The following is a 24,094-nucleotide window of genomic DNA, read 5'->3' on the forward strand; positions in this document are numbered from 1 at the left end:
CGGCAGACACGCACGCACACACATGCACACACGGACACGTGCATGGGAACACACCCCGGCACACGCACACACATACACACGCACCCCAGCAGACGCATGTGCCCACATGTATGAGCACACGCCCCAGCAACCAGTGTCCCTCTCCCAGGTTCCTGCCAACTGCTGACTCAGGAAGACACAGCCCTTTTTGTCAATCTCAAGGATGGGATTTCATTTCTGGTTCAATCCGGTCACAGATATTAGAATGTTTAACATCCTCTTCCGACAAAGACCGCCACACACACAACCCACTTACAGAGCTCAGGAACTCACACTTCAGTTACAAGACGGGCGAGATTACAACAGCCTAGAAATCTACTCACTAGAAATAGTATTATTTTAACTGTAAAACGCACTTAAAGCCTCTGATTAAGGGAACTATATAACACGATATTTTCAAATATAACATCATGAAATGGATGATTCCTTTCCTGGCAAAAAAATGCATTAGGGACACATATGGTCTGAATTGCTGTAACCGCTAACAGAAAAAGGATCCTAAAAATACTACGCAAACATATTGTAATTAGTAATCACAATCCATTAGTATCTATAGGTTTTAAGATCATAACGCTGAATGTTTTCTTGAAAACAATTTTAACCACTTTTAATTTCTGAGAACCTAACGTTTTAAGAGTTACTATTTTGCCCACCATACTACAGATACTGCGTACGCTGATATGGCCAAAAGGGCCACCAGAATGTGCCCGCGGTGGGCACGGCTCCGCCCCAGGCGACGGCAGCAGCTCCAGGACAGGCTTGCTCCTAGGGCCACTGCGGCGGCCACATCGCCTCCCTCGCTCGCTGCTCACCAGCTGAGCACCCTGAAAGGGGGAAACAGGCTCTGCAGGGGCTCCCCTGGTCTGAGCGGAGGTGCGCCGCGTCTCAGGATGCCCGCTCTGACCGAGGCGGGTCGACGACACCCTCACCATTCATGTGCTCAGTGCGCACTCTTCTGGGCACTGTGGCTGGTCACCATCGCAAGCCCAGCAGCAGGGCTCAGAGGCTGGGACGTCACTCCGTGCTCCAGGCGTCCTCTGGGTTCGAACGGCTGGGAGGAGAGAACAAGCCGATGCCTCTACTCCACGTTCCCCAAGAGGGCAGCCTCTGAGGGGCTGAGCGAGTCCTGCCGTTTCCTCCTGCAGCGAGGCCCCTCTCCAAACTGCCGCACAAACACCAGCCTGAACGGACCCACGTGTGCACAGGTGTGTGTGTGTTTGGGAGGGTGCAGTCACCACGTCTCAAGGATTACACAGCGATGCCACGTTTTCAGCCACACAGCACCCCCAAAATTTCATCTCTCCTGCCTCAGAGCCCTTCTAAGAGGAGAGGCACCACCGAAGCAGAAGCACAGTGCCGCAAGCCGCGGGCGATGGCCTCTCACCTGCCAGACGCGGCCACGGACCCTGGAACAGCGCTCCGCAGAGACAGGCCTGCCCCCGGCACGGAGCACATGCGGGCACAGAGCTCTCTGGGGAGAAGACGGGTCTCTGTCAACAGTCGACAGGTATCACAGCTCTCCACCAAAAAGGCGGCACTAGAAACTCCAGGAATGGCCCAGCGACAGCCAAGTGTTAAGTCACACGCTGCAGGGACTGGATGAGCACCCACGCAAGCATGACACGCCCCAACACTGCATGTCAGGAAAGTGTTTATGGAATGGTGAAGACACACTTTAACTGTACTCAGGTAACTCGGGGTTTCTTCAGGGAGCATGTGTTGTGTGTCTAATAAAGAAAAATTTTTTTGGAAGGGTGCAAGCAAGGATTTGCAGCCAGAGACCCGCACGTGAGCTGTGGCCCCAGGCAGGCAGCAGGTGCATCGGGAGGGGGAGGGTGCACGCGTGGCAGGGGATGGCGGCCTGAGCCCCAGAGTAGCAGCCAGATGGCTGGAAGAAGAGAACCAAGTAGGAACACCGGAGAGAAAGTGGGCCAGCGAAGCCCCTTGACAGACCCCTACCAGGAGGGCAGGCCCAGGAGCGAAATGGCGGAGACCCACTGGGGCCACCAGAACCCAAAACACGGCAAGGGGGAGTGCTGCTGCAGGTGTGCAGGGCCTGGGGCGCTCACGTGTTTGGTGCAGATGCAAAATGGTGCAGCCCCACACACGTGCCACGTGATCCGATTTCCACTCCTGAGCATCAGCCCAAAACACGGAACAAACGTGCGAAGGCTGACACAGCATTACGCCACGGGCAAGACACCGGAAGTGACCGACGCCGTCACGACCAAGACTGCACACATAGAAACTCCCCGTCTCCGACTGCCAGGGCTCTGGTCCTCAGGGCCGGTGGGTGCAGAAAGCTGTGATGACCGACTTGATGTGCCCACTTGCCAAGGTGCCCATCCCCAGCTATCCGATTGCAGGCCAGCCGGCGGCTTCTCTGGAGCCAGTAAGCCGACTTCAGGGAAGGGAGACCACCCTCCAGAACCACCTAACCAGACCAAGGCTTTCAGAGCAGAACCAGGTTTCCCCAAGGAGGAAGGAGTGCTGCCTGCGTCCAGCCCGCCGGCTCGCCCTGCACATTTCAGACCTGCCAACCCCCTCGTCACGTGGGCCAATTCCACCAAACGAGCCTCTCTCACACTCGCAACGTGCCTCCCACAGGCCCTGCTTCTGGAGAAGCCTGTGGGACGCTGGGATCTGGAAATGGGCCACACACAGCAGCAAAAAGAGGCAGGCGAAGCAGAGTCGCGGTCAGGACACAACAGGGCAAGAGCAACAAGCCCCACATGGGAGCGCACGGGACCCCCGTGGCGGGGGGGGCATCATAAGCCAGAGCTTGGACAGGAGCACAACACAGGAGGCAAGGAGGAGGCCTCGTCTCAGAAGGGGCTCACTGACCCCAGCCGAGGGCAGTAGGGACCCCGTGAGTGCCCAGGCCCAGCACAACTCAGATGCCGGCCCATTCCCAAATTCTCGTTGGGTGGACCTGGGAGCAGTGGCAGGCTGGCCCTGCAGGTGCAACACGCGGGGCACAGGGGTGCGGGGCGCAGGGGCACGGGGTGCAGGGGTGTGGGGTGCAGGGCACGGGGTGCGGGGCGCAGGGGTGCAGGGCATGGGGATGTGGGGTGCAGGGGCACAGCGGTGGGGGCAAAAGGAGACCGGCCCCTGCCCCTCAACGCCCAGCCTGCACCGGGCCGGACCGCAGCCCTCCTGCCCCTCAAGGTCACTCCAGCAAGAGCTCTTGGGCACACACTGCCGGCCACGCCCCTGGGCTCCCGGATAAGCTTGTGCCGGAGGGTCTGGGCCTCACTCACCACGACCCTGGCTGAGCCTTTGCCAAACCTCCTCGGGAAGTGCCTTGCAGTGACCGCTGAATCAGACAACACAGTGTGACCCCCACGGGCTCCTCAACCTAATGAAACACCAGTGAACGACCCAAAGTGAAGAGCTCAAGTCAGCACCACACTGCCAGAAATTACCCTTCAAACTCCTGAACCCGAAGCAAAGGGGAATGCGGGTGGAAACGGTCTCGACGGGCAGACAGGATGGGACGGAGCTTGAGCAGTCAGACAGCCTGGTCCTGCTCCGTCCACGGCCAGAACAGCACCGGGCTGCCCGTCTGACAGACAAACAGCTCTGTTGATCAGAAGTGCAGAAGCCTGGCGGCACTCAGCCTGCACAGGCAGGGCCAGAGCTAGGGAGCAGGTCGCAGAGATGTGGTCATGGGCTTTCTCGCACCCAGAACACCCCTGAGGTGCAGGGGCAGGAGCCCCAGAAGAAGGCAAGGAGCGCAAGCACCTGGGAGGCCATGCTGGTCCCAGCAGAGGTGCAGAAGCAGAGGCAGAAGCCAGGAGAGCCTCGAGGGGCAGCTCTTCTGCGTCCAGCCATGAGTGGAGCACGGAACCGCTGGGGGAGCGCCCCGGGCATGATAAGGGGGCTGCAGAGCAGCCAGACCACACCCAAGAAGGACACGAAATACATTAAACAGTGCAAGCAGCTAACACCGGAATATTCTAATGAACTCAAGAAGCTGTTTTCTGGTCTAATTCAACCCCCTGCCTCACCATTGGACTCCGCAGGACGCAAGCCCTCGTAAGAAGGAAAAGGAGACAAGCAGCATGTGGTAATAAGTGAGACTCTCAGAGCATCCAAACAACAAAGACATTCAAGGTAAACACCTGAAGAAAAGATTTCCGTATTTCCAAGGGAGCAAAGTTTGTGGACTTTTTTCACGATTATTTCTGCTTCATCACTCTAACAGAACACGTCATGCCTACAACTCCTGAAATTCTAAGGGTCCTGTCAGTTTCACTACAGCGTCTCTCACTCAGGCAATCTGTGAACGGTGAAAGCCATCGAGATAAACCGTCTGCACACGCTGAACCCCTCAGCGGGCTCTCCGTTCTTGTACAGGAAGCGAAAGAGCAAGGGATCCACAGAAAAGCGGGACACTGCTTACGACCTTCTGAAAACAGAGAAACCAGGAGAGCACGCACGGACCCATGGCCCGTCCTGGGGGAGAGCGGCCAGTGGGACAAGGAAGACCAGCGGAGCCTGGACAGGGCGCAGGCCGGGGGCCCTGCAGGGCACGAGAGCCTCCGTGGGCATCTGAAGGTGTGACGTCCCAAAGCAACAGAGGGGACAGGGTATAAGCCCGCCACCCCAAACCACGCCGGCCTGCTGACCCACACAGGAAGGGCCCCACAGGGCAGGAGACGGCTGGGCTCCTATCCCACTCACCGGCAACAGATGGACGGGAAGGGGCTGGGACACAGCACCCGTTTCAGCAGCCAAGAGATCCCGTGTCCGGACCTCCATCCGGCTGATGCAGGCAGAGCAGAGGTGGCGGAAGTGACCGAGTGCTACGGGCAGCCGGCGGGCAGCCGCCATCTCCTCTGATTGGCGCTCCCACGGCTAGTCCACCCAAGGAAACAAGCAGTGGGCTCAAACATACTGGCAGACGTTCCTCACGGTCACTCGACGGGGGGAGCCGTGGGGCCCCGGGGGGAGAACGGGCTTCGACCAATCCACCTCCGCGCCTGCCCCTGAACATACACACACAGCTTCCTGACGGGGAGGACGCTCGTCCGCACACGAGGTATGCACCATAAGCTTTGGATTCGAGTCTGTTCTGGTCGGCGCCCGTGTCCAGAGCTGACACCTGGAGGGCTCGCGGCGGCCCTGAGGTGGGGGAAAGCACATGCCCTGGGTTCTCCGCACTTGTTCACATTCCCGAACTTCTGCGAACCGTATGACTTACAGACCAAGATGAACTCCACCGCTGCCGTGTGCCCGCAGGTGGCGTGTCCAGCTGAGCTCCGAACACCACACCACCCCTTCCATCGGGGGCCCTGGGCCAGAGCACTCCCGCAGCAGGGTCCCCACCGCTGACCAGGACTCTCACACCAGAGAAATTCACAAACACACCAAACTCAACACTCTTATCAACAGAACTGTATTTCAGAAAGAGACGCCTTACCTTTTCCAGGACTAAGGTTCTGGTCTATGAAGACCTTGAGTTCCCCGTTGGCTTCAATTAGACCGGCCTGCAGAAAGCAACAAGGACAGTAAATAGCACGTCTGAAAGAGCGACAAGCCAGCCCGTCTGAGGGCGGTGTAAAATAAAGCATTAAGAGGTACAATGGTCACAGTTATGCAAACAAGGGCAGGATGCCATGCAGGGAGAGCAGGGCCTCCCACCGCTGAGCTCTGTGGCTGGACACTCCGCAGAGAAAAGCTCACTCGAAGAGGTCTGCCTTCGAAGCTTAGCCCTTGACGCGTTAATGAAACACAGCTTTCGTAGATGAAGTCCGCATATGCATCAGACGGCATGCCTGAGACTGGCAGGGCACACCTTGGGTGGACGTGGAAACTCGTCTGACCGTCTTGAGGGCAGCCTGGTAACGGGGCCCGAGGAGAGGGCTGGGTCAGAGCCCCGGGCACAGCAGTTCCTCCTGCAGCTGGGGAAACGTACCGCGGTGTGCAGGAGTCGGGCACAGCAGGACCGCAGGGTGCGCCTGGCGACCGGGGCACCCCCGCCTCGTGAGCAGGGCGCCCGCACAAGCACGCTGGGGGCACCAGGAAGCAACGTCCCAACGCACGGTGCGCAGGAAGGGCCTGCAGGGGCCCCCAGGACGCTACAGGAGGAGGTGTCCAGGCCTAGGAAGGATTGCTGCCTTGCTTTCTGCTTTTGCTTATCTCGGTTCCCACGGGAAGCAGTGAGTCGTGGGCACCTGCACTGCTGGAGTCCCGAGTCCAGCAGAGGGCGTGTGCATGCCGCACGGGGCCAGCACACGTGCTCCTGCCTGGGGGGACGGGGGTCCTGGGGAGCCGAGCCTCTTGACTCCCGCCCTGCCGCGGGCACCTGTGGGCACATGCTTACACACACTCACTCCCTCACACGCATACGAGCACACACATCCATACAGACACGGGCATCTCACCCACACGCACGCACACGAACCACCACACGGGTCAGTCGAGCCCAGCAGACAAGGCTCTCCCTCCTGCCCTCGCCTCTGACCTCCAGCGACCAGGCCAGTGGGATTCCTGGCCTGGCGGGAGCACCCCCAAGAACGCCCAGGAGACCCCGCGGCCCAGGTGTTCAGGGACTCACGCCTGTGTCCACACTCACCTCACACACACCCACAGAAGCTCACATGGCTGTGTGCCGGGGCTTTCTTCGCGGGCTGTGTGAGCACAGGCCAGCCTGTGAGGGGGTCTGAGCACAGCTTCCAGCGCCATCCTGCTTCTCCAGGAAGCCCCACTGCCTTCCCACCCTGAGCAAATGCAGTCCCCAGGGGCACGGCTTAGCCTCCAGGGGGACACGTCCCAAGCACACCTGTGGCAGCGACAAGCCGGGAGAGCACACGCGCACAGCTCGCCTGGGCCTGGCACGGGAGACCACCCACCTCGGGCCCTGCCGCATCCCGGGCATGGGTGCACTGCCTCCTTTGGGTGCACAGTGAACAAACCAAAGGCACCCAAATGCACAATCCACACAAGAATTTAGAGCGTACATCCTGACCCGCTGAATTCAGTGGAGATGGAAGTCAGGCCCGCGTGGGTGAGGGGCCACCTGCATGGCCTCTGAGCCTGGCAACACCACATGGGCCACGTTTCCCGGACTCTCCAAAACCCCACCTTCCCACAGAAACTGAGGGAGCCAAGTGCGTGCCCATGAGGACGATCACAGCCTGAGGCCTGGCTGGGCTAGAAGCTCACCAGCCAGGAGGTGGGTGAAGCGGACTCTCCACCTGCTGGAGGAGCAGAGCGACTCACTCTGGGCCAGGGGGCCTGCACCAGGCTAGGCCGGTCCCAGCAAACAGGCTCAAAGTGCCCCAGAGCCACAGGACACCAAACACCCCAGAGCGAGAGCCTCAGCCCCCACGCTGACAGCAGCGCCTGTCCGACGGCCCCAGGCCCCCTGCACATAACGGGTGCTGCCAGTTCCCCCCCCCCCCCCCACGGCCCCAAGGGCTCCTCAGCCCCACGGACAGCGGCCCTGACCTCCTTGTCCACCATCCGTCCACACCAGAGCAGATGCACAAGCGGATGCCAGAGCCGGTGAGAACAAGGCCGTCACTGCCTGCGTGGGTCTGCCAAGGTGGGACCGGTGGGGCCCCACGTCTGCCTGACACTGGATGTGCGGCTCCCGCCCGGCGGTCACTGGGCGCGGCGGTCCTGGCCGCTCATGGGAATGCCAAGAATGCCGCCCCTCCCGCAGAGATGGCGATCCCAGTCGGCACAGCAGGGGCACAACCCTGGAGACCAAGCCCTCACAACCCAGATCGGGAACCAAGCTGGGCAGCCCCAGGACCCCCTGGGGGACACCCAGTCCGACTCACGTCATCAGTCAGAGCAGCCTGGCCTCCCTGGAGAAGGCTGCATCCCCCCCGACACGCCGCCTGCAGGAGCCATCAACGAGCAGCCTGGACGGCCCTTTCTGGCAAGTCTGGGAACCGACGAGGGGGCCAGTCGCTCCCTACCGTCTCAATGTCATGAGCCGGAGCTGAGGACTCACTGGAGAACATACAGAGCAGGACATAAAGGAAGACACTGGCAGAGCGAAGAGGATGAAGGGAGCCACCCGAGCCCTGCACAAGAGACCCACCCACAAGCATCGTGTCTGCTCCATGGCACCAGGAAAACCCTAAGGTGAATCCCGCTTGGCAAGACACATTTCTGCGTCTTGCACCCCGAAAGAGCTCCTGCAAGAAGGGGGCTGCACTTCTACAGTGGGCAGCCCCGGTCGGCGAGGCCCCCCCTCTCCACGTATGCAGCAGGCAGGGCCCAGCCCCCAGTCTGGTCCGTGAGAGCCCGGTGAGGCGCGGTGGCCTGGCACAAAGAGGCTGCCGCGTCCAGAGCAGGCTGTCCCAGCAGCGCCAGTCCTGACACTGGGCTAGGAAGACTGTCTGACGGGGCTGCCGTTCCCTGCTAGGCCAGCAGACCAGGGGCCACAACCACCAGACGCTGGCAGCGCCCCAGCCGCGACACCGCCTGAGTGCTACGGACCCGGGGGCCGCTTCTGGAACGGGATCAACTTCCCAGAGAGCTGCCAGGTCAGTAAAATACACACCTGCCTTATTCCCAAGCCAAGACCTACAGGACAGTAAACTGGACCAGGGAGAAGTCAAGCAGCTGGTGACTGGCTCCTGTGGACGCCTGCATGGTCCGCACTCAGGACAGTGACCAGTTTACCCCACGGCAAGTCTTCCAGGCACAGAAATGATCTGTTTCGGGACACAACGTGTCAGAATCACAGGAGGTGCAAGCTTGCTCTTCACTAAGGAAATTAGCTACTTTCAACGCTCATGGGTGATGTGGAGAACACGATGCAGAACACCTACAAACCAAGCCTGGGGGACGGTGCCCTTGTTACGGTTCAAACGTGGGAACCCGCGGGCCCCCGGCGCTGCGGCCGGGGCGGGACGCCAGGCCCCAGGAGGGTTCCACGCCACCCGACAGCCCTCTCCTCGCCCGGGGGTGTGGTGGGACGTGAGGAGAGGTGGCGAGGCACGCGGGGGCGGCCACCACGGAGGCAGACGCTCCAGGCACACGCCTTCTGGCTGCTGCCGACCCGGGCAGTGTGTCCACTGTGACCCAGCCACTCCCAGACTGAGCCACGGAAACCGTGCGGGAGAAGAAACGTTTACTGTTCCCTTAACCACTGAGCTCTGGGGTCGTCTGTTCCACAGGGATCAACGATTTTTCTCTAGAACGTAAGAGAAAGTGCTTCTCACCAACTGGGAAGTCACTGAAAGTACTTTTGAAGCAAACTCTAACCAGAGCACACAGATTTGGCCCAAATTTCCTGGTGTAAGATGCCTAACTACCAATTATCACAGACAAACAGTCATGAGCAAAATGAGCTATCTGGGTTTCCTGACCTCAGACAAAGACAACAGCACTTCTCAAGTCCGTCCGTAGGGAGCGGCGGCCTGGGAACAAGCGGGCCCCGCGGCCCCCGGCTGGGCTGGATCGCCGCCCATGGCCCAGCCAGCAAAGGCCTGACAGCCGGCGACACCAGAGCCGGACAGACTCTCGGGGTCAACCAGCTTCCACGTATGGATGACCTAAGCGGGTTCCGGTGCTGGTTCATCCTGCCTGAATGCCCACACTCACTGCACAACCCAGTTCCCAAATGAAGCCTGAATCCAGGGCCCACCCAGCTCGTCCCCCTGATTCCGCTCTGGGAAGATGAGAAATCACTTCTGGGCTTGACCAACTCAGGGGGACACACTTGCCTGTTCCAGGCTGTGTGTCTACCGCGCCTGCAGGTGCACAGCCCCCCAGGGCCGCTCCCCTCCCGCGCAGCAGCTGGTACAGTGGAGTGCGGGGGGCACTGGGCATCGCTCGGCAGAAGCATGAGGGTGGCGTGGAGTTCAGGAGAGAAGCAGGTCTGTCTGAACCACACAAATTCAGGGACATATGGAAAGGTCACCAGCATCATCACCCAGAACCCCACCGCCACCCCCAGGTCCCGGTCTCAGCCTTCCCCTAATGGTGCTTTTCTAAAACACCGCCCCCTTCATGGGGTGTGAGTCCCAAAGGACACAGAACACCTGATAAAGACCTCTGGGGCTGACCGTGGTGAGGTGCGGCAAGACCCGACCTAGTACAGCAGGAAATTACCATCACCTTTCCTGAGAAGAGCTCGCTACTGTGGATCTGATTTGTGCGACAGCTGTGAGACCCCCCGCGCAGGCGCCCCTCCCTCGCTGCCGTCCCCTGTGGAGCGGCCGCCCACCCTGGGCGAGTCCCCACCTGCAGGACGAGGTCAGCAGTGCGAGCCCACCTCCCTCACAGCCTCACAAGAATCACAGCATGACGTGCAAACCTTTAAACACCCGCACCCGGGGGACGAGTCGTCTCCACCTGCCCGCGACCATGGGGCTCCGAGTGGCCCCGGGGGCCAGGACCGCCAGGGTCGTCAGCAGCAGCCCAAAGGTGATGAGGTCTACGAGGGGGGCGCAGCAGACACGTGGGGAGACTCCCTTCCCGAGGACGCGCATTATAACGCAGGCTGAGACCACACTCGACGAAGTCAACGCTGACGTCTGTGTTGAGTGTGCGGTGCGGCCTGAGAAAGGTGCCCACTCCCGGAGCTCCTTCTTTACCGCTCTGTGGTCTCACGCTTGCTTCCTGTCTGTCCGTGAGGACGAGGACGGACACGCGGCCTTCCTGCGGCGGCCCAGGTGTGCCACGCCCACGCGCTCAGCTCCTCTGCCCAGAGCCACGAGCGACGCCCCGCCCGCGCCTTCCACACGAGGAAACGCCAACACGTCGGTGACAGCCTCCCTGCGATGCTCCAACACGAACCCGCTGGTACAGGTCCAGTTAGGAAATACAACAGCCTCAGCCACACCCCAGACCGGGCCCAGCAAAGTACCGCGGCCACACCACCCACGGCCCTCCTGCCTTCTGCCCAGAGGCGAGACCCGCACGGAGGCGACTACAAGCATCGGAACACAGGCTGAAGCTGCGGCTAATTTTAAGGTAAGTGCACAGGATGTATTTTTCTCCAAAATCTTCATACTGAAGGTGCAAACCTTCCCTCCAGTAAGAAAACACCAAAATGCTAAATTTGTGTAAACACGTAAACCAGAAGCAGAAGCACTCGGCCACAGCTCACCTCAGTGTTTCTCACAAACATCGTTCATCCTGTCGTGTTTGCTACTCAGTGGAAACGCGACTGCCAATCTGCTCCCGCGGTGGCTCCGAGGACCCGCTCACAGCACCAAAGCACAAGGCTGCACGGGACGCCGAGCCGACGGAGCCGCGACGGAATCGGGGCTGGGACACTCTAGGTAATTCAGCAGAACCAGCAGGACGTCACGGAGCTCCAGGCGTCACGCACAGGCCGTGAGCCCTGGCGGTCCTGCGCCCCCGGGGCCGCTCGCTGCCCCCTAGTGGCCAGGCCCCACAGCAGACACAGCCCCGGGGCGGAGGGCCCGCCTGCGCCCGCCGGGGCGCATCGGACATGAAGCCAGAGCCGGGCTGCAGGGCGCAGCCTCACCGCTCCCTGAGCTCGGGCCGGGCGGGCAGGCCCCACACGTCCCGCTGCCTCTCTGCGCACCTTCACTCCCGTACCAGTTCCTTCCTGCTGCCCCCGAGCCCTGCTGGAGCAGAAGCCCCGCGGGCAGGACACCGGCCCGGGGCAGGCTGGGAAGTGCCGGCGGCCCCCACACGGCCCCAGCAGGTCTCCAACGAACGGCAAGACTGCCGCAACAGAACTTCACTTCCTAGAAGAGGCAGTGGGCCGGGCAGTTTGCCAACTGAAACGCAGACATAGTTCCAAGACAGAAGCACGAAAACACCAAGACGGGGCCAATGAGGGGATGAAGAGCTGAGGCTTCAAACGGTGTCACGAGGACGTGCAAACCTGGAAGAGCCAGCACAGAAAGAGAAGCCTACACACCCATCTCCTCACTGATATTCACACAACACCAGCAGGTGCCATTGTCCAGGCGTCTGGAAAGCATCCACAAGGACCTTGAGAGAGGAACCTCCCTCTGCGGCCCTCGCCCTCAGCTCTGCTCCTGACTTTTCTCCTTCCAGAGGGCCCCCAGCGGCGGCCAGCGCCCCAACCACAGCATCAGAAGCACTTGTGGGCCGCAGGAGCACGGAGTGCGCAGCTGCTGCTGGGGGCCCCTGCATGGGCCGACGGGGTGACGGGGAGAACGAGAAGATCCACCCCCAGTGCTCCTCATACCAGCAGTGACCTGGCCTGAAAGATGGCAGTGGGGCCCTCTCACAGAGGCAGCAAAGACACCGAGTACCAGCAGCGATCCCACCACAGAAGCACGCAGGGCCCAACGAGACTCCCGAACCTCCCTGAGGGACACATGGCACCATCACTGAGCGGAAACGTCCAGATGGCAAATCCCACCGCAGAATGCTGGACGCTCCTCAACACAAGCTCTAGGGGTGATCTAAGGAAGGACCTGAGTCAAGAGGCATTTGGAAGGCCTGGGACCCACAGCGGGACCCGCCCCTCACTCCACCCCGTGGGTCCCATGTAGACCCTGCAAACACCACTTGACTGCAGAGCAAACAGGACCAGAGCCTCCAACACCACCATCCTCCCAGCCACAGACGCCCCTCGAGGACGGGCCCAGAGGACAGCCTGCGGGCGCCCTGCCTGCATCCAATGTGGGACGTGAGAGGGGCCTCCCACCTGTGGAACTTCGCGGCCCTGCCCGATCTCCTCCCCTTGAGTGTGGCCTGACCTAGTGACGAGATCGGCAAAAGCAGGCTAGGTTTCAGGAGCCATGTCTTGCTGGCTCGCCTCTCGCTCCTTGTGAGTGTGTGGGCCTCGCTCCATCCCCTTCCCCCCTCACTCTGGCAACATTAGCTACCCCCGCAGAGGGCCCACAAGGCCAGGAACCGAGGGCAGCCTCCAACCAACAGCCTTGAAGTGAACGCATCCCGCCGCGGACCGGGTGAGCTTAGGCACGGTCCTGCCCACAGGGACCTCAAGCCATCAGGCCACTTCGGGTCCTGGACTGGGAGCTGGCCCAGCTGCAGCCGAATCTGGAGCCACAGAAACCGTGGGTAACAACGCTGTAGTTCCAGGCCGCCTGGGCAAGCCGTGACTAGACCGACCGCGCGTGCGGACGCGCCGAGGCCCGTGCCCTCGACTCTGAGCACTGGACACCTGCCTGCCCACCTGCCGCGGGTTCTGTCCTTGCGCAGAAAGGGCACCACGGTGACAATCGGACGTGGCACATTATGCAAAACAGCCTAAGGTAGAGCCAAGGTTCATCGCATGAAGAACAGGTTGCAAGTGGACAAAAGGGTCAAGTGGAAACACGTAGGAACACTACACCCAGAGGGGCTTCAGACCGAGCCCCTGCCCTAAAGAGCACACGTGAGCTAGAGATCCTGCCTCTACCCAACCCGCCCGCTCTGCAGAGACCAGCGCACTCCCACGGTAGGGACGGCGCCCTGAGCCGCCCGCCAGCAAACTCCGCTTACAAGGAAGGAAGCTCCCGGAAACGACCTAAATGCCCTCAGCAGGACCAAATACATGAGGACACAGCCAAACAAAACACCGGCTCTCCCTGGACGCAAACCGTTCAAACTCCCAGACGCTAGCTCTCCGACAATACTAACAAACTATCGTTCATTATTTTGGGCATTTTTAGAGATGCACACTAGAATACTTAATGGAAGGACAACGTGTTTGGAACCGGCTTACGATCCCCCGGCGGGCGGAGCAGCGTTACTCGGGACGGTGCAGGGTGTCAGCACCACGTTCTCTCTGCACTTCCATACGTCTCTAATGTTCCACGGAAGTGGTTTTTCTGTTTATACCTGCCAATGTACCTAGGAGGAGTTGTGGAGTCGAACAGCAGGGAACAGAATGTGGGAGTCCATTTACGTAACGTATGAGAGATGCGTATGTTTAAACACACACAGCTAGGGAGTTAGCCCCCAAATCATTACCAGCACATTAAAAGGAGTCACCCTGGACTATGATTTTCAATAACCATTAGCTTTCTGATATCCTCTGAATTCTTACTGAAACGCTGTTTTGTAACTGGATAAAGCGTGAGTCTGGATAAAACAAAGGATACGGGCCCCAAGGATAGCGAATCTAGTGGTGATGAGGGACGAGTCAGGATGCAGGCTGGAGGCTGCAGATCGGAGGTCAGGACCCGGAGGGGCAACCACAGAAAAGAAACCAAGATGGCGGCAAGAGCCAATGGAACAGAGGTCCACGTCCACAGACTGGACAGAGCAGGACGGAAGGTCCCGGGGAGCTGGCCCCGAGCCCCAGGCAGGGCAGCGGTGGCTAGAGAGCAGAAGGGCAAGTCTGGAGAGCACACACACAGGCTGCCGCCAGGAGCGCACTCCAGTGAGCAGCCGTAAGAAACCCACATCCGCAGGAGAGAGCCCAAGTCCATCGGTGAGGGGCAACCTGGGAGGCAGGAGTCAAATCTGCAAATCCCAGCAAGTGGGGGGGTGGGGGGCAGGAGCGGGTGTGGCCCGGGGGAAGGGAGTACTGCCACCAGGGTCTCTGAAATCCAGGTGAGAACGTGGGTTCTCTGCCAGGGGCCACCCACCAGCAGCTGACAAACAAGGTACGGCTGTTCCTGCCGCCCCCTCCTCCAACGGTCAGCAGAACAACTCACAGCCCAGGCCAAGCTCTCCCGCATCCTCCTCACTGCTTCAAGACGGGCAGTCTCTCCCAGCGCGGGAATGCCCGCACCCCTTGGCTCCGGAGAGCGCCACCAGAGATGGGGCACAAATTAGTGTCTCCAGCTACCTCTGCCCGACTCCACCCGCCAAGCAGGACCCGAATGTCAACCAAATGCAGAACCACTGCAGTATGATCCCCCACCCCACTTCAGAAAGCATGGGCACACGGCCTCCCACTCACACCAAAGCACAAGGCTCTGTGTTGCTCCTTGGATTTGTCTCTCTCGCTCCCCAGAGGTACCGCCCTTCCTAGACAGACGCAGCCGGAACCACAGCATCTGCTTTTCTTCCCTATCTGACCGCACTCTACACTTCACCCTTTGCCTTTTTGCCAGAAAAATGTCAAATTTATTCCAGAGCACGCAGAAATGCAAAGCTGCCTGGAAGAAAATATAACAGGACTCCAAAACAATGTTTAAGTATTTGCCTGCATCTCACTTTCTGGCGTTTCTATGGCCGATCTGCACAGAGGTGGCGCGGTATGTTGTGTCCTGCATTTTCACTCCCGGGGCCTGACGAGGACTTGTAACGTGGAACACAAAGCAGCAGGCCAGGATGTGATTTATCAGTAAGCCATTCCCCAGCAGAACAGGAGTCCGCCTTCTTTATAATGACAAAGGCTGAGCCAACCAGATGGCCACACTGAGTGCTTTTCTCCTTAACCAAAGTCCATGCTATTTAACTGCCCCACACCCACCCTCCTGATGGCCCAGCCCCAGCCTCAACCCCTAAAGGGGGAGCCCCAGGGGTCAGAGGCTCCATCCACCCAGGACGAGTTCCCGCTGCCCACGTCCCATGCAATTTGTCCAAACTGTAGTCAGGGCAAGCTGGAGGAGGCAGGGCAGAGACTTGTCTACAGAGAGACTGGGGTTGAGGTGAGGAACGGGGCTAAAACAGGCCTGGGGACCCTGGGCTCCTGGCGGAGAAGAAGCATCCCCCTTATGCCCCGTCTCCAGGAGCCTGCTGCCCCCTGCACCCCAACTCAGTTCCCAAGTTCAGGCCCTAACAAGGAGCCGATTCCCTCACTAGGAGTGGGTCCCCCCCAGAGCTCTGATCAGACCAACCACTCACAGCCACGAAGCATGTCTACGAGACCTGGGCCTGCGATGAGCTCCCAAGCTGTTCAAAGCCATACGCCTCGCTCTCAGAACCCATCCAAGTGTTGCCAGGCTGGGCGGGACATGTGATGTGCCTGGCCCTTTAATCTTCACTGCCCCGAGAGAGGAAGGGATAGGACACTTGTCACCTTCGTTCTACCAACGAGTCACCAAGCCCTTTGAAGACTCAGCAAGACGGACAGCTGGACTCAGAGCCCACAGTGTGGGTCTGCTCAGAATCACTGCGTCTATCCAGACACAGACAGCATTTCCAGGAAATGCCCACTGTCCCATGGCTTCGGGTGGAGGGTGGCGGGGTCCAGGCCTATAGGGCTCTCCTAGGAGTAACAGAGCCAGAGGTGGAGACACTTCTGCTCATGGAGTGTCTTTATTTTATCAGCTAATTTAAAAATATGCTACTCTAGGGGCGCCTGGGTGGCTCAATCATTAAGCATCTGCCTTTGGCTCAGGTCATGATCCCAGGGTCCTGGGATCAAGCCCCATATCGGGCTCCCTGCTCCGCGGGAAGCCTGCTTCTCCCTCTCCCACTCCCCCTGCTTGTGTTCCCTCTCTCGCTGTCAAATAAATAAATAAAACCTTAAAAAAATAAATAAATAAATAAAAACATGCTACTCTAACTTCTCTCCTAGAAAAGTTACTGCAGGGCACTTTCTCCCTTTCAGAAAGACCCTAAATTCCCTCTCAACAAAAACCAAGTCGCTAAGGACAGGAGCTTGAACAAGGACCACAGTCCTTCACAACCTCCAAGGTGCTCCCTGGGGCCCAGGTGGGGCCCCTCGCAGGGGAAGGAGTGATGACTCCAGAGTGAACAGTTTCTAGCCATATGTCACTGCAGCAACGACCTAGGACACACAAGAGGTCGGGGCCTCAGCCATCAAACAAACTGACCTGCACACTAACCACCTCCTCACCCCTCCTGCTCTCAAAGTACGATGTGGCCATGCAGCTCCATGGGGGCCACTGTCCAGTTTGTCAAGGAAAGAGGAGGTATGCCCACGGGAGGTAGGTGCCCCCAGGGTGCCCCCACTTCCGGCTGGGAAGTGTTCCAGCATCTAGGTCTACAGGCCCCGTTTCAAAGCTCTCTGCAGTTGCAAAACCCCATGAGATTGTAATTTTGTGACTTCCCTCCTGCCTGAGCTGGTGCTTGTGCTGGGGGAGGGCACATCAGGGCACCCTAAAACAAGGATGGGACACCTCCCAATCCACAGTCATCTTACTGTAAGCCTACATGTTTAGACAATATTAAGACAGACATTCATCTTTTATGCTGTATTTCGTTACAAACAAGGTACCTCACTTTTAAAAAAGCAAGGGTTTCAGAAGGGCAGGAGTACTGATGACCTCCAGGAACGAACAACTTCTGGATGATCTGGGTTAACTGCAAAGTGCGCTGCATCAAAGCCACGTATGACTTAAAAACTGACCCCCGCACTCAGCCTTGGGACAAATTTGCAGGTTGGACTCCCACGTAAATACCTCCCTCTTTATCCTCCCTCCCTGCAAACCAGGATTTAGGGTCTGTCAATACAGGAGGAATAAGATATTGTCACTCAAATCCTCATTTTTCGGAAGAGCAAATGAAACGAGAGAAACGTAAGACCCCTCCGAGGTAGAGTCCAAGTCATTAATACTTCCAAGCAGAGGAAGGAAGATACTGCGCAAGGCTGAGCAGACCCGATGGGCTATACTTATGCTGCACTGTCATTACTCAGGAAGTTACACGAACACCGGCCGCTGTCCTGAACGTGGGCCTCAGTCCTGAGGGTCACACTGAATGAAGATGAACAAAAACACACTAACTCATTAAACACAGCACCAACGTTTAAACTACCTAAAAACTATCTGTATTTAACATTAAAATTCAGGGTATGAATTCAAGGTATATTTCCCATAGGTTTACAACGAAATCATTTTATATTTACAACTCTTGCTAGAATGACCAAGGCAAACCTAATGTTAACATTTTGCTGTGAAATGATGAACAAAGGTTTAATATCCTTAATTTATAAAGAGTGGATGCAAATAAATCAACAGGAAACAGACACTGGAATAGGAAAATGAGCACAGGACACACTCCTCAATTCACAGAGAAACACGTTTTAAAAGGAAAATATTCAACTTGTGTCAAGAGATGCAAACTAAAACAAAACACAATTTAAAAGTTTACCTACCAAAGGAAGCAACTTTTCTGGGCTTTTACACCGAATTTCAAACCGAATGTCGTTACGATGAGCTCTCTGCTATAACCTGATGGGTAAGGATAAGCCAGCACAGTCCTTCTCAGAGACAGCATGCGCACACGCGTGCCCGCCCGTGTCCACGCACAATTCCACGACCGAGGACTTAGCCCCGGATGTCATCACAGATTGGCGCAAGATTGAGAAGAGCTGGCTGGAAAGCACGGGAACCCCCGGCGCTGGAGATGGGGGACCTAGGGCGCGTCCACATGGCGGGACGGGCATTTGCCAAACCGGCGGGCATTCGGCCCTCCCTGAGGACCCTCGGGTGGCCTGCACGGCTGTGCTCCTGGCAGCTCCTAAACACCTCTTTGTGCTAGTCATCTGTTATTAAGACCTTGGAAAAACTGCAAACAATCTAGAAGGTTAAATGACAGACACTAACACTGGATGTTATGTGTACGGTTCAGCCAAGAAATTCAAACAAGTGGGCTAAGAAAGGGCTTCCACTCTAAAGCAAGGATTGGGGACTGAATAAATACTTGCTTGAATTTAAAATAACGTGTTTAGGCTTGTATCCATTTTGATTTCCCATTTTACCTCACCTTTTCAATAGCCTACCATCTACAACTCCCCACCGTGAATAAACATACAGCTGCCAAACCCACCGCGGACACCTCCCTCGCGTGTCACAAGACAGAGTCAGAAGGTGCCTGGGGGGTCCCCCTCTAATTCGGCCAGCGCCGACACGCCCTCAGCAAGCACCTGCTGGGCGACCCCTCCCTGCCCCGCTCTTCCCTGGAAACCCAGTCCCTCCTCACAGAAGGTGCAAAGCTCAACACAGGAGAAGCCTGGTATGGATTCCAAATGAGAACTTCCTAACTGTTCTACACTGAAAAGCAATAAGGTGTTCTAAACACTTAAAGAGAAGAGCTTTTCAGAAAGGTGGCTCTGTGATCTGTGAGGAAAGCGTCCCCTAGAAGTCGCACCACCAGCCAGGCCGCGCAGATACCACAGGCCCTTTTCCCAACGGTTTGAGACCGTGAGAAGGACGCCTTTCATCTTTTGAGTTTTACACCAGGAATTCATTCGTCCAACAGTTTGACAGAGAGATGTTCCAGGCTGACACTCAATCGAGCTGTCACTTTCTGCTTGGGACCCCATCCCAGAGTTTCCCCAGTGCATCCTGCGCGGAAAAACGTCCAGTCTGAACCATGAGAAGCCCGGGTAAGAGCAAGGCCGCCACCCCAGCACGTGTCACTCGGTAACCTGCGGGCACGCCACCAACGCCCCTCTCCGAGTCCGATGTGACGTCACCGCTGCACGAGTCAGCATCAGATCCCACAACTCTCTGCAGCCAAGACTGAAGGAAACTGCACGTTACTGCTTTACCGCGTTTATTTCTTCAGCCCTCATTTCGCCATCGAGGTCTGGGTCTGAAAAATGATACTCGGCACGTGTATTTTTAGATAAGCTCAATAGTCTCCTAGTGGTATTAAAGCAGGCCTCATTATATCAACCCTCCAAAGCTTAGATGGGATGCATTCTTCCTTGGTCTCCAGCTCTTGAGGACACCATTCAGAGAATTTTCCACAAACTCACACAACACAAAGTGGAGTCACACACCAGCTCTCGAAACGGGAGGCCACGCGCGCTGCAGAGGGTTTTACAGACCACTCCTCCAGTTACCACTGCACTGCCCGCAGCCCCAGACCGGGACCCCTGCAGGCAGGCCGGCCTTCTGGCTCCCACACCTGCAGCCTGCAGAGGCGGCCCCGCAGAAGCACCTCTGCCAGTCTACAACCAGCTATCTCCCTGTTCTTTACAAACCTTCACCGCACTGGACGAGGACCAGAACACGGACTTCCCACTGGGGCTTTGCCGGTGACCTTGAGAAAATGCACAAACCCCTGTGGGGCCGCACCAACACACACCACACGTGCACACACACGGCAGGCACACGGACACACTGGCATCACACGCCTTCCCTTTCCTACTTCACCCGAAGGTGATCTCTAATACAAGGAGCACGTTTAAGCCACTGCAATGTCTGTATTTTCTCTGAAGTCGACATTCACCCCTGGAGCCCTTCTCAGGCTGGAAATGGGACTGTCCCCTCAGCCTGGCGAACCTCCCCATTCATGATCTGTGTCCACAGGAGCCTTGGTTGGCACAAAACGAAATTCAGACACCTAGCTTCATCAATCAGTACACAATCTACAGTCTTCACCTCCCCGGGTGATGAGCCCCATGACGGAGGGACAGGTCCACAGCTGTGGGAGCAGAGACCCACGCGGTCCAGGGGCGGCAACTGAAATGTCACCATGCGCCTTGCCCGGCCGAGACTCCACAGGACTGTAGAAACGCTGCCCACGATGCTCATCTATGGAGGGCCCCAAGCTTCCGGGCTGAGCGTGGAGGGGCAGCCTGCGCGCAGCCAGGGGGTCCCGCGGGGGCGCTGGTGGAAGGCCCTGAGGCAGTTCTCTGCTGGTTGCACTGACCCCCAGGTGTCGGCCTCCAAAGCTGTCCCCAACTGCGGGAGGGACCACCATCATCATGTGGCAGGCTCTACAGCCAGGGAACTCCCGCCCCAGATCCCAGCACCCGCCAATACTCTCATATTAAATTCTGGAAGTGAATCCCGAAACTGTTGCTCACGGTCACCTCTGGCAATGACTGAGCTGGGGGTCTCGGTCACTTCCAAACTGTGCTTTGCACCAGCTGAGCTTTCTTCCATCCATGCCAGGTATGAATATGGAATTTCGATTTCTACCATTTGAATTTTTCGTTGCCTGCTTATACCAACATAATTCCAGTAAACGAACGTCCAAGGCCTACAGCCCACTCAGCCCTTGCTGCCCCAGCCAGCTCCCTGGAGACGGGAGGCAGCGGGCCTCCACCCTGACGCACTGCCCCAGGCCACAGAGCCATCTGTCTGTGTCAGCCCAGAGTAAAGCCAGGGAAACAGGAGGGCAGCTGGGGTCCTGCCCCCAGGACACCTGACGGCAGCCCACTCACTCCTGTCACACACACCTCCAGGTGAAGAGACGTGCTTGCAAAAGGCAACGCTCGAGACTAATCACAAAGGAATCTGGCTTATTTTCACGTTGCTAGAAAATGCAAGGGTTTTTTTTAAGCAAAGGAATTACAGTGTTTTGTCTAGATATCCTTTTTAAACTACAGAAATATTTGTGTTCGAGAAACAGAAAACACAAGGTGCATTCAGCACCAGAGCAGCTGGGCTCCAGGTCCAGGCTCCTGCAGGTCCCACACACCCACCTCCGCGCTCTTCCTGTCCTACCATTTCAGTGGAAACAGCACGGCTTCCTCGGGGCCTCCACCCCCATCACCCCTGCCCTGCCCTCCCATGCCTCCGGGGTCCCCCCAGGCCCTCCTGCCCCTGGGCAAACCCCATTCCTCCATCCACCCTCTACCCCCCCAACCCCTGGCCCCTCCATGTCCCAGCCCCCCCTCCAGCCCCCTGCCCCCAGGGCCCCCTCATACCCCTGCGGCACCCCCATACCCCTGGCTCCCCTCCTGCCCCAACACCCCCACCCCTAGGCCTCCCCCATGCCCGCAGCGCCCCCTCCACCCCCATTGCTCCAGGCCCCCCGGCCCCTGCAAGCTTCATGAGAGCAGCTGAATGGCACACCTGGCTCTCTCCGCCAGGCACGGGCACTCATCAAACAGCGAAGGATGGACAGGATGGATGCATGAACAGAACAAGCAGGTTGGCCTCGACTCGGGCATTTCGCCTCGTCCCCACATGCCGAGAACTGAGGCAGACGTACTGCACACAGGAGCCACACGCCTGGCTCTTGTCAATTCTAAACTGAGACACGCCCACAACAGGATGAGTGAAAAGATACAGGTCTTCCCAGAAGATGACATCAGGCCCCTCCACCAGAGACACAGTTCGGGGGGTTAGCCTACAACAGCGGTCTGCATGCCTAGATGCCCGCCCAGGGCCACGGCGTGGCCCACAGCTCACCGGTCGGGATGGCCATCGCGGCCCCGGGCCTGCTGCCCCTCCCTAGGCCCTCCAGCTGGCTGCCCCTCTCCCTCGAGGGGTGGCTCCTGCCCTTTAAAATCTGCCCACACCCACCACCCCATCACCCTCAGTGAACAGGCTCAAGCCGTCCAGCGCCCCCAAAACCTGCTGGTGTCCCTGGACCTCCACTGGAGGTAGGAAGCTGCCACGCCATTTTCCTGTATCCTCTTCAGCAAATTCTGCCTGACCCTTACCTGTCCCCTACATTTGTCGTCCTTCACTATGACCCCCAGAACCTAACTGCAGCCCGTTCCAGCCTTCCACAGAAACCCCAGAGCTCTGTAAAGTTGGGATCCCAGCCACCCCCTTTAACCCAAGGAAGGGGCTCAGCTCCCGCCTGTGCTTATGGGCTTTGATCTTACACTTACTCAAACTGCAGCGCCACCTCCTAAATTAACCCCTGCTGCTTCCCCCCAACACTGGCTGCCAGAGCCCTCTTCCCAAACTCAGACGTCACACCCCTACTTAAAAAAACAAGGCAGTTAGGGGAAAAGCCGAACGCCTTTCCTTGGACCACACTCCCCATCCCAGCCTGATCCACCAGCCCTGCTGAGACCTGGTTCCAGCCACACCTGACGTCCCCAGCTCCCAGGACAGAGAGGCCCTTCGCATCTGCTTCTCCTCACACCGTTTCTCGGCCTCAACTACCCCGCTCCACCCTCCAGTGTGTCACCCACTATAAGCTCCAGGGACACCCAGCCAGGGGGCTGCCCTGAACTTTGCAGAGGCCATCACGGGCTCCAAGAGGGCCTCCCGACAAGGAGTGCCCCAGCCTCCGAACACAGTTAATAAAGTCAATCAACGTGGCTTCCTGGAGCACTCACCCCAGCACTGACTCCAACAGAGGCTCCCTCTGAGACCCCTACCTCATCTGCTACTGAGCACACACCACCTGCCGGGCATCTGTGGGGGACAAATGCCAGGGAACAGGGCACAGCCATCAACAGATGCGACCAGAGGTGATAACCACAGCCCCACACTGTGTGCAGATTATGACTTTAACTTAAACCCCACCACGCAGGGCGCAGTGCGTGTCCTCACACTCTCTGCCAAGTGAAACGCCGCACTGGAGGGCAGGAGCCTAACAGCAGCGCGTGCCCAACGGCGGCTGAGCGCGGGCATGCCTCCAGCGAGGCCTTCTGGGGCATGACGGGCAGGCTGGACATCTATCGAGGGGTTGCAAGATGCAGGACAGCCCGTGGGTCAGGCAGGTGCCGCTCATCGGGGCCGTGTGTCCACTCTGGGCAGCAGACACTAAGCGGCCCCCGGCACCGCTGACCGCGGAACAGCTGCCTGAGGTCACACTGCAGCAAAGAGCCACAGGACCCAGGAAACAGACTGGCTTTGGACCTAAAAGCCTGTTTCTTGGAACAAACATATTCTAGAGTTTGGTGACAAATACGGAAAAAGCTGAAGTAGGATCTTTCACATTTCGTTAGTCACCAAATTTCATTTTTCTGAGGCAAAAAAACGAGGCCAAACCAAGCGCTCGGGGCTGAACTAACTGCGTGCCCTCCACCTAAACAGGTGCTCGGGGCCCCAGCGCCCGGCCTCACTGAACACACACCCTCAGACCGAGAGGGAGACCCCGCCCGCAGGACCGGCGGCCGTCCCCGCGGAGGACCGCGCACCGCCACGGCCGAGGCGCGACGCAGACATACTTACATCTTTTGCCATGTTACCAGATCCGTGCAATCGACGCTACAAATGTTCACCCTCCAGAGAAGAAAACGGATTTTGCTGCTAAGAAAGACGGAAAGACAAGAAATGAGTAAGAGTGAGAACCCCGGGGCGGCCCGCCCGCCCTTCCAGACCCGCGGCGCGGCCTGGGGGCGGCTGCCCACCGGCGCCCGCGCCCCGACGGCGGGTACAGCCCACCGGCCCACACAAAGGCCCGGCCGCCCGCCGCGCCCGCGGCCGCCCGCGGCCACCGTGACAGGTGGGCTTCCGGCCCGGCGGCCTGTCACCCGACCGCCGCCGCCGCCGCGCGCGCGCCTCCCGCGCCGAAACCGGCAGTCGGGTCAGCGCCGCCCCCACCCCGCGCCGCGCCCGCGGGG

The 24,094-nt window shown here is 58.4% G+C and overlaps 1 protein-coding gene across 2 annotated transcripts in view; it reads right to left on the reverse strand.

Moving 5' to 3' along the window:
- Window positions 1-24,094, reverse strand: part of TFDP1 (transcription factor Dp-1) — a 40,850-nt gene that overhangs the window by 16,302 nt on the left and 454 nt on the right. For both annotated transcript variants that reach the window (XM_035003002.1, XM_035003001.1), the window contains exons 2-3: window positions 23,703-23,780; window positions 5,465-5,531 (exon numbers count right to left, since the gene is read on the reverse strand). In XM_035003002.1, coding sequence (XP_034858893.1) covers window positions 5,465-5,531; window positions 23,703-23,714 — 79 coding nt within the window. In that variant the 5' untranslated portion in view covers window positions 23,715-23,780. The remainder of the gene's footprint in view (window positions 1-5,464; window positions 5,532-23,702; window positions 23,781-24,094) is intronic.

The sequence above is a fragment of the Mirounga leonina genome, unplaced genomic scaffold, assembly GCF_011800145.1.
Source record: "Mirounga leonina isolate KUSES-001 unplaced genomic scaffold, KU_Mleo_1.0 Mir_127, whole genome shotgun sequence".
NCBI lineage: Eukaryota > Metazoa > Chordata > Mammalia > Carnivora > Phocidae > Mirounga > Mirounga leonina.